Raw genomic sequence first — 14,683 nt, 5'->3', positions numbered from 1 at the left:
ATCTTCAAGTTTATTGCATACTGCGAGCTAACCATCGCATGATTAATTATGTTGCATAAGGGGGTGCAAAGAATGTTGAGATTGTCTTTTAACACCTTCAATGGTATTTCATCATAACCACAAGCTTTGCTTTCTCGCAGAGTTTTAATTACTGACCTCATTTCTTCTTCAGGTTCTCCCGGAAAGCGTAAGTATTATTTGTTGCTATAGGTCTTCCTAAGCGAGGCGTTGTTGAAGGGAAGGCATTAACCAGTTTTCCTCCACGATCAATGAAATGATTATTGAAGGTATCAGCCACCTCCTCTGAGATTACGTCCGGAAGGATATGTTCTTTTTTCTTTAATCCAACAACATCATTCACAATCCCCCATATCTTTTTGGAATTTCCTTCTTGTCTCGTAATTAGATTGGTGCAGAGATTGTTTCTCTGAGTTCCTCATCATGGTGACCAATCTGGAGCAGTCCAGGACGCCGTAACGTTGAGCAGCAACTAACTGCCTGCTTCATTCTGTGCAGATTGTCATCAAAAAAAAAAATCCTCAAGCCATCGCCTGAAATCCTGCTTATTGCCTACATCGAGCGTCCACGTGCTGCATCTGCCAGATACCAGCTGTGCCTGCGCTTTTTGGACTGTTGGAGGGCCGTCAGCGACACTTTATCGTCCGGCAGTCAGCTGCGCTTTCGCAGCTGGAAGGGGCATCGACGTCACAGGAAGGCTATAAAAGCCGCTGTCTATCCCACCCTCAGCACCATTACGGAGCAGTCCAGGCCGCTGTTGAGCTGCAGCTAACTGCCTGCTTCATTCTGTGCAGGTATGTGTGTAAGCGTTCTTTTACTTAAAGTGCTTCTTGCTATATAGCGGCTCTTGGACTGCTCCGTCTGTACATGACATGATGGGAGACAAGGCACCTTCGACTATAAAGGAAGTCGTTAAAGCACTTGCTAACTTGTCAGCACACTTTGAAACCAGTCAGGTAGAGCTGAAAGAGGCCCTCAAAAAGGTGATTGAAGATGAGCTTGAGCCAGTGCGGAAATCCATAGATTTCATTAACACAATTTTGGAGAGCTTAAGGCAGAAATAGTTGAAATAAAAATGGAACTGAAAAATGTTAAAGCTGAAAGTGTAGAAGTAAAAAAGGACAATGATCGCCTCTCGAAAGAACTAGAAGACATGAAGAAAGAGGTGATTGACTTGCAGCAGTACAGCAGGAGAAGTAATCTAGAAATCAGTGAGGCTTCCTGTAGTCCATGGTGCACACCTTGTCGCTGCTTTGACAGATATATCACGCCATTTGCAAATTGAAATCAGTGAGAGTGACATTGATGTCGTTCACATCGATGAACAAAAAGAGTCAAGTGCGTACCTGCCAGGTCTCCCGAATCTTGATGCTTTTGTATGATTGTACGACCAAAACACAAATCTCCTGGAAACGCTCCCACGTTTGGCGAAATCCTTTTTCTAGTCTGGCCACATAGCTCCAAGGCTACCTACCATTTGACACCGATTGACATCATGATCAGTGAAAGGTCTAAAAAGCATAGTCGGCCAAGCGCAGTAGTTAAAAACTGCCAGAACTACTTTCACTTTGCTGAGACTGTAGCGCCGCCACCGCTTGGGGCGGTTCAGGCTTGGCGCTAAGGTCGGGTTTTGTCTAAAGTTCCAGTGGCTTAATTTCTGCCTATAATGTTTCTACACTAACACCGGTTTTGCTTAGGCAACTTTCGTGTTTACTTGTGTTCTTTGTTACCTTCGGCAGCTCAGTTGCATGGTCTAGTGCAGTTTCCAAGAGGCGTGCATTGTGTGTTGTTTAGTACTGCTTTAACGTAGTCTTCGGCCATGGCGCTAAGCAAAGAGCGCAAGAAATATCTTCAGGTCTTCCTCAGGCAGTATACTGCTGAGTTTGGATGTATTGTGCCATCTCAGAAAGGCGAGCATCATGCATTTTACACAGTTTGCAATTGTGACATCAGCATCTCGCACGGCGGCAGAGTGGACTTGGCTACGCACATTTCGTCAAAGAGACACTCAAGCAACCTTGAGTGCCAAGACAAGCAACAGAGTCTCCAAGATTTCTTCGGTGCACAAGACGACAGCGATGTCATCTGAGCGGAGTACTTGTTTACCGATGTCCTGTTGGAACATAATGACCCGCTGAGCGCCTCTGAGCACGTGGGACCTCTGTTGCGCAAAATGTTCCCAAAGTCTGACGTTGCAAAGCGCTGCGCATGTTGTAGAAGCAAGACGACAGCAATTGTTGGTGAAATGGCGCGTCACGCACAAGAGAGCACGGTGAGTGCCCTGAAAAAGAGTGTGTTTTCAGTTGCCGTGGATGGCAGTAACGTGAAGAGAGGCTGTTTCAGTTTTTGAGCTTGGACCTGAACTAGGCGTGCTGTCTTTTTTTGAATAACACCATTCCTGTCTTTGAGACACTGAACTGTCGGCTGCACTCTCAAGCTCTTCAAATACACGCATTGCAATCTTTACTTTTTGGGCTTCTTGAAGACCTCCTTTCAAGGTTTATGCAGCCACGCCTTCTAAAGGAACACAAGGACCTACTTACAGTTGATTACCATGACAAAGATGGACAGAAGGAGGATGAAGACATTGTGGTGGGACTGGAAGCCAAGCGCATTGTTCAGAAACTCAAGCCAAGTGAGCAAGAACAATTTTATGAAGCTGTTCGGAAGTACATGATCGCTGCCTGCGATTATATTCGCCTCAAATTTCCTTTGGCTGACAATGCAGTAATTAATCCTAGAGTCGCAGATCTGAAATCCATAGACACTATGTCCTTTCAGAATGTACTTTTCTTTGTGGAGTGGTTTCCGGTCTTACTGCCACTAAAGCAGCAAGAGTCGAAAGACCAAGCTTTGAATTCTCTGGAAATGGAATTTGTCAAACTTCAGGCATTTGACATTCCCCAAGATGTGCTGCAAGAGGAACGTACTGAAAGGCAGTGGAGCGCCATCTCCCAGCTGAAAGGCGCAGATGGGCAAAAGAAATTTAGCCGTATCTCAGCAGTAATGCTTGGAATCCTCTGTATACCACACAGCAATGCTGAATGTGAGAGGCAGTTCAGTATTGTAAAAAAAATCGCGCCCAGTTCAGATCATCCATGTCTGACACAACCCTCGGTCACATTCTTTTGGCTAAATGTCACAGGGGCGAACACTGTTACTCTCGGCAGTACTCAAAAGAATTTCTGAAAAGGGCAGCGTCTGCCATATTGAAGATTCCCCAACAGTGAGCAGTGATGTGGCACGTCAGTGGTTTTCAAACAAAATCCACCCAATTCCCGCTCTTTTGAACCAAATAAAAACAACTCATTCAATATAAATGCCTAGTAACTCCTTCAGTCCCCCCCTCCTCCTCCCCGGTCCGATCAGATCTTCCTAATGCCTTTTCTGTGAACCTGGCAGGTATGCAAATGTAGTAGTCAAATTTCATTCCCATACCACTAGAGACAAAATGCTGAAAGCTGCCAAAAAACAGACTAAATACATTTCACCTGGGTTTCAACAGTTCAGAAGAAAAGAGTTCACCAGTCTGTGTAAACAAGCATTTGTGCTTGACAAAGAAACTGCTGCTGGGCCACGCTTTGAAGGAAAGAAAAGAGAAAGGTTGGAAGTATGCTTGGGTCATAGAACGTAAAATCTTGATGTGCAAAACAGACAACTCGCACTTACTGCAGGTGGCTGACCTTGCCCAGGTACAGTAACAAATACAGCTGCCCTGTAATCGCTATATGTATCTCCGAATGACTTACACTGCTGCTGAAATCAAAAACAAATGGCTTGGGCGCGGTCAGGTATCTGTGTTACTCTGCAACATCCGTAGTGCTAGGAAAAACCTGGATCGTTTGGTTTTTTATCTGTGACATTACTCGTATCATTACAATGTTATTGCGCTGACAGAGACATTGCTCAAGCAAGGTGAAACTTGAAATTCCTGGGTACAACTTCCTTTCGCGACCGCGGGATAGTATATCACGTGGTAGTGGCATCGCACTTTTTGTTCGAAAAGGGATCGATTACTTTTGTCAATGCAATGCTAGTTATGAAGCAGGTATACTCTGGGAGGGGGGGGGGTCATTGAACTGAAGTGTGGCATCATTGGTGTTGTTTACCGCCCACCTAGCGCTTGTCTAAACAAATTCTATTCCGTAATGGAAACCACGCTATTATCACTTGCTACGAATAAATCATCTTTGATTGTCTGTGGTGATTTCAACATTGATTTGTTGAAAGATGATTGCCGTGGTTACCTCTTGCTGATACAGTCCTTTAACTTGACAAATGTTATAGATGAGCCAACTCGAGTCACTAACCAATCCGCCTCTCTGATTGACCATGTCTTTGCAACGAGGACGTAAATGTGTTTGCTGGTGTCTGCGACATTGCCATCCCGGACCACAATCCCGTCTTTGTTCTTTATCCCTGTGACCCTTTGCGCTGTCCTTGCAAGCAGTGTAAAGAATGTACGACCCGAATTGATTACGCTCAAGTGCGATCGCTGCTTCAGTGCACTGATTTCGAAGGCGTGCACGATGACGACATAGATATTGAATATCAGAATCTGGTGAGAAAAATCACAGGCGTCATTGATCGATCCACTTACACATATACTAGGCGTAACTACGACCATGGTATATGTCCTTGGATGACAAAAGCTATACTTGAAGTCCTGAAAAAGAAAGATTCATACTATCACAAGTGGAAAAACAATCGGACTAATAGTTATTACCCGAAACAGTTTTGATGCTACAGAAATTCTGCACACCTAGCAGCAGTCTGCATTTTTGTCTTTTCTGCAGTTTCAAACTTAAATACGTCTTCAATAATGGAATTAGTATTGATGTGATCATCACCTACTTGCCAACAAAAATGGCAATTGGAACGAGAATGCCCGTTGTTCTACAGAATACACGATTTGATGCATAGTGTGATCAAGGCCCTGAAGTAATGAGATCTCATTCTGGACTATACAACACAATGGTCTTGTTATGGATCATTCAGAATTCTGCTCCTCAGCACTGTCTAGTAGTTTAATCAACAGTATAGCTTAGCAGTTCTAGCAGTTCTTTGTTTCAGAGCCCCACATTGATGGGTGCATATTCTCCTGAACAAGGGTTTTATAAACTAGAAAAATCTCTACAAATGAAATATGGGTGTCATCATTACTGGCCATTTCTGTAAGCAAACTGAGGTGCACAGTGATGACCTAGTGGTTCGAGCATCTGCCTCGTGCAGAGTTTGATCCCTGGTGCAGTCGGATACCAACTGATTTCCTTTGAGGGCAAACTTTTCCTCACAATAGTGCACAACTTTTTTTTCTTTTTTTAGGGGGGGGGGGGGGGGCGGATGAAATGATTGTGGAAAGGGTCTCATACTGTCCCACTTTAAAATTTAATACTGGTATCACACGAGCAAGCAAAAACTCGTTCACCTAACCGGTCTTTTAGAGAGTTGAAAGTCTTTTATTCAAAAGGAGTTGCATAGCAGACACACGGCGCTAGCAATCTCTTTTAGTGTTTCCTACCGAAGGCGCTATCAAAAGTGAAAAAGTAAATTTAGCTACAGTATGTTTACAAATGTTAAATACGCATCAGCGGTTAGCGTCGCCACGTGATATCTTCGAACTGGTTACGAGAGTGCTGCAGAAAAATTACATTATAGTGCCTAGTTAACCTTCTGCGAAGCGTAAAACTTTTTTATAATGTATAAATGTGACACAAAATTTCCTCTTTGCTTCCTTTATTTATTAAAAGATAATCATTGGTGTCCACTGGGCTAGAGGATACTCCTTTCCAGCCGTAAAAGAGATTGGCGATCTCCGCTTACGAAAAAGACCGCTTCTGGAAAGGCGATTGAACTCTGTCGTGTGTCTGCGGATGAAACTCTTTTTAGTAAGGTGTCTTTTTATTCAAATGCCTTTACAGTGCCCGTGTGACATGGGTATAAATCTATATCATGCTGTAAAGCCCATTTGTGGCCCTTTTTTAGCAAAGCAGTGGCCTAGGTGGGCCACAAGAAGAAAACGTTCTTTGCACACCTTTGAGGCTAGGCTACACCACCTTTCACTTTCATATGGTGATCATGGAGTCATCAGTTTGGTGGCATACTCTTGAATTGAGTGTCAAGGAAAGTTTGAAATCCAATTTATGAGTTTTTTTGTGTGTGTGTGTGTTTTTTTTCTGCTGCTGGTGAAAGATCATCACAGCCAGAAAGAGCCATAAAATTCATTTCAACTAAAAGCAAAATTTGGATGGAATTGTCTCTTTGCGCATTGTTCTAGAATTTATCTTTGATACTGTGTAGAAGATAGCAAATTCTGGGGACACTTAAGCTCTTCTTTTAAGCATATGACTATATAGCGTCTGCAGCTTCCCTTACAGTTCATTTGCATACATGTAGTCCTCGCTTGCTTATTCACCAATCTCTTGATCTGTGCCTCTAATATATCACACATTCTTATTAGCATACAGTACTAAACTGTCACCTTATCCCTCTACCGGATGTAGGCGACCATCCAACATGTAAACCTCCGCTTTAACCAAGCCGTTTGAGAGTGCCTGACTTGTCATCCAAAAATAGTGGAAGGTTGATTCTTATTCCACCTTCCCACCCCAAATGAGCAACCAGAGTTGGCAGCTCCTCCCATCTTTCTGATAAGTGATCTCGTTAAGTTGCACTGACCACCGAAGTATCGGTGCTTGGCCATGTCAGCTGCTAGCTAGTACAACCTGCCAGCACCATGACCGTACATTGTTAATACAGTAAAACCTCGTTACAAGAGACACTCAAGGGACCTGAAAAACAAGTCTCTTGTAAGCAAGGTCTCTTGTAACCAAAGATTCTAAAAGCACTGTGTTGATCAGTTTACTGCACATCAGTATATAAATGCATTCACATGCATTAACAGTAAATTGTTCACGAAAGCTTAAAGAAGTTATTCATACTAGTATGTATTTTTGTGAATGCAAAGTGTATTCCTTCCCGAATTCTTGAGGTAAAGCACTTCACTTTGCAAGCCTTCCTATTGCTCTAATACCTTTGAGGCACTCTTCAGGCTCGTCACCCTCAGATGCTTACAGGCTTGTCACCCTCAGATGATTCACAAAGAGGAAGACATCAGGAGTCTATGCTTTCATCTTGTGATCGAATTTGAACAGTGAGGAGTTAAAAATGCTGAATGTCATTCATGCATTTTGATTTGCTTCGTAGGTAACAGTAATGCAATGCCGCTTTGACTCCAATCATGGGGAAGCACTCCTCAGTTCCTGACATACACAACAAAAAGGACACTGATATTGAACAGAATTTAGCTAAGGGAATCTGAAGTGCATCATGCACGAGTTGGTACGTTCCAAATGCATTGCATGGGCACACCTGGGTTGTGCCTCTTCTAAATAGTGAAGAATTTACTCCACGAACCTGAAAAAGTTGTCCTTAGTAACCGAGTGTCTCTTGTAACCGTGTCTTTTGTATGCAATGTTGTTAACATGGCAGACATAGGAAAACCAACCAAACCATTTATAAATGTCTCTTATAACCGTGTGTCTCTTGTTACAGTGTCTCTCGTAACGAGATTTAACTAAACAGCACGAACAGATAGACACAGGACAAGATAAAAGGAAGCCACAGGACAAGAGCTGACTCACAACTCAGCCTATGCTTTTACTCGAAGGCCCAGATAAAAACAAATATGACGAAAATGAAGCATTCACGTGAAACAACCCCTGGGTTCACATGCTACACAAAAAGTCACTCTAAAAAAGAAATCTCTTTGCTTGAAAGAGCAAGAGAAGTCTTGCTGACGCACTTAACGTCCCTTAAAATAAAATATGCTTCAACTAGTTCTCTCATCAACTTTTCTTTGTGGCGATACAAAATCCCAACCTGGTCAAATAGGGGAGTACACTTCTTCTCCTTCTTCATTGTCCCACAGGAATGGTAATGTGAGACCAGAAATGTTTTGTCCTTGTCACTTTCCAAGTTGTTCTGGTGTTCCAGTAGTCTCTTGTTAATACAGCACCCTGTTCTATATAACAGGCTCCACAAGAGAGTGGAAACCTGTACACAACACCAGTCTTGCATCTGACAAATGGGTCTGTATGTTTCATCCCACATTCTTGCTTCTTCGATTCTCTTTCCCTTTGAATAGCCAGGCAAATCCTCTTCATCTTGAGCTGGGCGGTCATTGCTATATCAACACCATACCTCTTGCCAACATTTTTGAGGCCATGTGAAATTCTGTGCACATAAGGTACCACTGCAACCTTCCTCTTCTTCTCACCCATGCAGGGCAGAGATTTCTGTCTGAGCGTTCTTTTAAGGCTCTTCAGTAACCGGCAACAGGCCTCATTAATAACAGACTTCTGATAACCGCCCTTTGCAATTCTTGTCAATTGCCTTTCAAAACTGTTGCCCATGCCTTGGTAGCCAGATTTCTTCAATGCATTTAACAAGCATGTGTTGATCATACCATTCTTTACTAATTTGGAATGCCCCGAACTGGAACTTAGCAAGGGCTTCACCGATCTCGGGTTGTATTCCAACTAGCATGATCCTCACCGAACTGAATCAATAAATCTAAAAACTGTAACCGATCGTCCACTGGTTCTTCAACAGTAAATTCTAGCCCAGATCCACACTCAGTAAAAACATCAATAATGTCCCTCATTGTTACATTGTTACAACAATGTAAAGAGCCAGGGCATTTCGCGTGAAACTGTACGAAAGAAAGGCAGGTGTTCACCTCAGTGAGAGACCACCCGAGTAACAACGGCCTCCTGAAACCGTACACTAAGGAGTACACCGTAAATTGTCAGATGTGCAGAGTTCTCAGAGATTCGGCCGCAACCATGGACGTAGTTCACCCTAAATTTGTTGCAAAAGAAGACTATGTGTTGGAGTGTGCGTGGATACGTCAGGCAGTAAGTGAAGATTCGGTTTGTCTGCCAGTTGCTAATGTTAAAATTGAGGTGCCATTTGGCATACTAAACACAGTAGTGGTGGTGTCGAAGGGTCTGCCCGAAGGCTACCCTTATCTTTTTTCGAAGAGCTCGGAATCATTGCTAAATGAAAAGGGTTGTGGCTTCACTGACACCGAAGCCCAAGTGATGGCTTTAACTCTGGCTAAAGCGCGACAACTTTCTCGGAAGTTGATCTACCAAGATCAGGAGAGTTCAACTGATGCCAGCAAATCAGTTAATCCTGAGGTAGTAGGGGAACAGGACAAAAAGGTACCTCCACTTAGAGTAGCGATTTGTTTTAAGGATGCTAGTCAGCCTATAGATAAGAGTCAGCCCGTGACGTCAGTGAAGATGTGGCGGCGCTGGCGACAGCAGTAACTTTCGGGGTGTAGGCAAAAGCCAGAGCCGTCTGCATTGGATGTGCAGTGCTTGCTGTGTTTTCAAGGAACAAAAAAGAAAATGGCACCTGTTTTCACATGTTTCTTGCGGTCGAATAAATATGAGAGCGAAGGGCAGTGGCGTCGAGCACGATAAGTAGATTCTTCGGCAACGAATTGCCTTCGCAGCTAACGTGCATGCGTTGCAATTCTGCATTGAAACTTGATCAGTTCGTTTGCAGCTCTTAATTTTCATGGTTGACTTTCGGCCGCATGACAAAGAGCGCAATAGCAAGCGCGTGCAGCTTATGCACGGTTTTTTGTATGTAGCTATCAAGTCATAACATTTTTGACGCGATACTCCGTGTGCATATGAAGGCAGGAAAGCTGCGCTGCGACATCCTATTCACCTGCTGTACTATCCGTGTATATGTTCGTACAAAGAACGATGCAGAAGCTGCTGCTGTGAAGGATAACTGCAGCTACTTTGAGCGGTCATTCCTACGCAATATTGCCGAAACAGGCCCGGTCTTGTGAAGTACATCTTTTTTCTGTTTTCACTTTCGCGAATTTTAACGAGTGACTATTCATCCCCGGCCCTAGAAAGCAAGTAAACATAGGATCTGGACAAAATTACACAGCATTATTTCTCAGATTATTAAACTTTCTTTTAGAAGGTCATTAAGATTTTGACGAACGAATTAAATATCCACGTACAGCCTAACTCTGTTACTCTCGTAGAAGTAGGCAGCAGAGCCTTCTCTAAACAGAGCCTAACTTGATTGAGCAGGATATATTTAAGTATGGTATCGTATATAGAGTTTAATGTCCCAAAGTTGATTCGGCTATGAGTGCAAAATAAGCAGAATAAGATGACTCGCATTTTAATGAAAATGTTCCAAGCGTATTAAAAGAATAATCAGCAAATCGCTTAAATTTTGCTGTAAGCGATTGTGGAGAATGTTGCATTTGCGCTCAAGCACCTCTCCAACAGAGCAAAGAGAACAAAATGAGAGCATTCTTAAAATCCTTCACGCATACATTAATCTGTGAATGGCCTTGACGCATTTATACGATGAAACAGATGTGAAACTTTTTTTTTTATTGACCAGGATATTCCAAGTTGGCAGCGCACTACATAACGAATGTTACAAAGAACTAAAATACTGAGATCTTCTTATTCGATAAAATTCTGTCAAGTAAGTTGCAGGTGACCTATAAATATGATTTCTAGTTCCTTATAGTTGCCAGTAATATTGTTCATTAAAGTGAAGGTACTTGGAGCAGCGGAAAGCCCATCAAAACAGTCGTCATATGAAAAACACACTTCCAGTCATTCATATCATTGTCCTCCTTTCAGTGTTGGCAATAGGCCCGGGAAAACCAATCGCTAGGCTAGTTGGTGCATTTCACAGAGCTGTGGACTGTTTCCTTTTCAGTGATAAGTAGTCCAGGAGGCCGGATTGACTATTGGTTTTTCTTATTCATTGCGTTTTATCGTTTACATCTAAATCACTATAGCCGCTGACCGTAGCCGCGTGCTGTTGAGGCCATGGTGAAGGAAGTCAATGCAGTTCTTCATCGAGTAATTCCAGCAGTATTCAGCTGAAATAAGTGCTGAACTATTTTCCAGGCATACGTCAAACCATTTATATGCACAAGCGAAGCTTACGCTTCAGAATATTTGCATGCGCGAACTGGTTTCGAAGGCAGCATCGCTTAGCGCTGTGTAGGCACGCTGCGTTTCTGCCTACACCCCCATGTCGCTGCCGATCGCAGCACCATCTTTGTTTACAAGCTTGACGTTTGTCTATACCTTCGCCCGTTAGTCTACCCATGCCTGCCAGTAAATGTCTGACAATCACTCTTCCACCACTGCCTGCCAACAGAAAGCCCAAGTTGTGGAGTTTAAAAGTGAACTCTTTTTAATTGACAGGCAACTGGTGACACATTTTGATGGGAACAGCAACAGCCTTAATACGCACACTCTTGGTTTCTGCTGTTATCTCTTCGAAGTACCCACTGACTCTGTGACAGTTTGCCTGCATCATTTTGCACAGCGCATAAAAAAGGTAGAGTCAAATTCATAACTTTTAGAACTGGCATGGAACTTCTGTGAATTAATGCAGATTGCACCCAATCTGGGGAGGTCACGTCACATGGTCTTGTGAAATCACACTCCTTGCCAACCAATCAGCATTTGGTCATATACATGACCTGACCTCTCTACCAAGCAAGAAATTTCCTTGCAACACCGTGTTTTTTTGTTCATATGGACTGTAAGCTATTGCATTAATAAATGAGTATTCTTATTTTCGGCCCGTCTCTACATCGGCAACCACTGGCCCACCCAGTCAATGCTACTCCTTGTGTAGACTCCAGCAGTGGGCCTAGCGACACGATTAGGTGCCATCTTTAGGAACCCTAGAATATTGCTTACAGCTAGTGGTTCTATGCTAATTAGTGTATTGTGAATGGAGGAATACACAGCACAAAAAAGACTTGTCTACTTTAAATCCTTTTTTTTTTTTTTTTTTTTTTTTTTGTGTCTTGTAATTCTTCATTCACATACAACACACTTTCAATACATCCAGCCTAGCTGCCATGGCGAGAATATTGCATGCCATTCTATGTATTCATTCTTGCAGTAGAACAGTGGTAGGGCTATGCCAACTCACCTGCAGCATTGGCATTGGCTGTAATATATAGTGTACAAACCGATATGGCTGGCACGTAAACCTGAACTTTGTAAAGCCACAATTACTCTTAGGAAATTTTATATACAGCATCTTTTTGTGTAAGGCAACAAACGCAACACTAACTGAAAGCTGATCTGGCAGTAGAGGCACTATTCTGCTGTCACTCCCTTTCACTCAAGAAAAAACCACAGTGAAAAACAGAGGACAAAGAAGGACAATTTTGCTATGAATGCTAACTTTCAAATGAAAATTTATTCAAGCTTTCATCAAGATAAAAAAAAATGTACATGCACTGCCCTCTCTATTCAGACTAGGCTGGTTACCCACGCAGCAACACATGTCATGGCCTGTCTCGAGGGAAAGCATGGTTCTTCTTACGGCCTCCCCAATGTTTCCACATCTCGGTAGGGTCGCCACCACCTCACCGCTCCGCTTCAGCTAGCGCCGTTCACGCACAAGGACGGCATGTGTGCACATGTGTGTGCATTTGGGGGGAGGGGGGGGGAATGCTTCTAACGTTGTTGCAATCATAATGACATAGTGCTTTGAAAGCAATTCGCCTGCGGGGAGAGTCTCGGCGCCGAGCACCTGACTGCGCTGGAGAGCTTTTAATGCGCCAGTAGCGTCTCCATATGGGCATAAGGGATTTATTTAACGTAAAACATATAAATAAGCACACCCTCCATGGGAGAAACCGCATTTCCAGTTCTAAACAGAAGTCTCATGTTAGTCTCAGAGGCACTTTATTTTCTAAATTATTATTTGTTATTTCTACAGGTTATTTAAAAGAGCTATTTTCGAATGAGCTATGCGCAACTCGCAAAAAATGTGGTGCCCATGAAATTTAGGTTAATTTTGACAGCAATTGCCAGCTTGCATATTAGAGAATATAAAGTTATGACTGTCAATAAAACCGAAATTTCATGGCCGTAGTCGTCCTAATGTTTTTACAGGGCGATATCTAGGAGCGCAAACTTGAAAAGCTTCGGTTTTCATTTGTCTTGGGTTCGATCCCAGCAGCGGCGGCCACATCTCAATGAAAGCGATATCGTCATGGCATTCGTCTTCTACACAATGTAGTGCACATTAAAGAACACTGAGTGATAGAAATTTCCAGGACCTCCATTGTAGCGCCTCTAATAGCCAAAGTTTCTTTGCTGCGCTAAATCACATAGACGTGCCACCAATCTAACCTTGAATTAACAAGCTTACTTATAGTATTTGTCAGCCCAGTATGAATATTTGCAAAGAATGAATCAATTCACCATCTTCTGCATTTAAGAGAGCAGTAGCTGTCATATATGCACGTGATATTTTTGAAGAAGGATGATTCATCTTTTTGATGATTCTAAGTGGCAGATTTTGTTAAAGACTTCATTCACATGTGGAATACACTGGAGACGTGCAGCTAAAGCAACTACACTATGCGTTCTTTTATTTCGTTGCGCATTCTACGAAACCAGTGGATCACAGCGCGAAACTAGGCAAAAACCACCCGCTGCTGCTGCAACAGGTGCAAAGTGAACGGTGAGCCGGTGGCGCAACTTACGGCAGTGGAGAGCGTAATGAAAAGAGAACCGCTCCCATTGCTTTTTTGGTGATTGAGAAGACCACAAGAAAGAGCGTCTGCTCTCCATCGAGACCGGCTGTGCACAAGTATAGTACTTACCAAAAATAGCAAATGCACGGATTGACCTGAATTTATTCAAGGAAATGGCCCAAGTCATTAAGGAATGATATGCCTGAAGTGTACAACATAACAAAAAGGGGTCTGCACTACAGTAAAAAAAAATAAATACGGTTCATATTGTTCTAAGCCATTTTAAATTAGTGAACATTCAACAAATGGTGGAAAGGTGCAGACTCTGTACAGGCTCTGATAAATGGAGATGCCAGCTGGACTGAAGCCACATTTTCTAAGAATCATGATTGCTCTGCACAACATGTTAGGAAGTCTACTGCAGTGATGTGAGTGCTATGCTAAACTGAGTCCCAAAGCTTACCTTGCCTTATGCTGCCACATTATGAAATTTGAGCAATTTGGGCCAAGCTGGCACCAAAATTTTATTCTTTCAAAAAAAAAAGAAAAAAGCTTGGGTGCCATGTGTTGTATGATATAAGCTACTGTACAAAACACCATCTTCATAGCTCACACATGCGCCAGCAGTCGCAGCATGGTTAGCAACAGCTGTTTTTTTAAGTTGCATCCTACTATGGCACGCTCCAATCTGCATATGCAGGGTATACAGGCATGAGAGAGTGCCAAGAGAAGGCTCACTACGATCACCCTTTCAAATAGCATGTTCCAGCTACGCAGATTGAAAACACAATTTTAGATCGACAAACACTGCAAGTAGCTGCTCAAGTCTGGACTGAATGGTTCCACCGTTGTTAAAGATTCATGGCATTCATAGTAAGATTCACAAGCAGGATGAGTATCACTTTACTGGTTAGTTTCAATTATGGGGTTTAATGTGCCAAAATGACTCTGGCTGTGAGAGACTCCATAGTGGAGGGCTCTGGAAATTTCAGCCGCCTAGGGTTCTTTTCCGTACACTGAAATCGCACAGAACAAGGGTGCCTTGCTTCCTGCCACCACCGAAAAGCGGCTGCAGTGGCCAAGATTCGATTT

At 43.0% G+C, this 14,683-nt stretch overlaps 1 protein-coding gene across 3 annotated transcripts in view; it reads left to right on the top strand.

Annotated features, from left to right (window-relative positions):
- The window catches only part of LOC146183203 (uncharacterized), a 35,220-nt gene that overhangs the window by 18,052 nt on the left and 2,485 nt on the right, over positions 1-14,683 (top strand). Inside the window, exons 2-3 of one of the 3 annotated variants that reach the window (XM_084609083.1) lie at positions 517-812; positions 7,573-8,037. In XM_084609083.1, coding sequence (XP_084465209.1) covers positions 517-790 — 274 coding nt within the window. In that variant the 3' untranslated portion in view covers positions 791-812; positions 7,573-8,037. Of the gene's footprint in view, positions 1-516; positions 813-7,572; positions 8,038-14,683 lie in introns of those variants that run through there. The other 2 variants (XM_084609082.1, XR_014708760.1) reach the window with 2 other exon arrangements.

This window comes from Amblyomma maculatum, chromosome 7 (genome assembly GCF_055883805.1).
Source record: "Amblyomma maculatum isolate TAMU_Amacu chromosome 7, ASM5588380v1, whole genome shotgun sequence".
Lineage (NCBI taxonomy): Eukaryota > Metazoa > Arthropoda > Arachnida > Ixodida > Ixodidae > Amblyomma > Amblyomma maculatum.
Note: the sequence above shows the minus strand (reverse complement) of the source record. Positions and strands in the feature narration are given on the sequence as shown.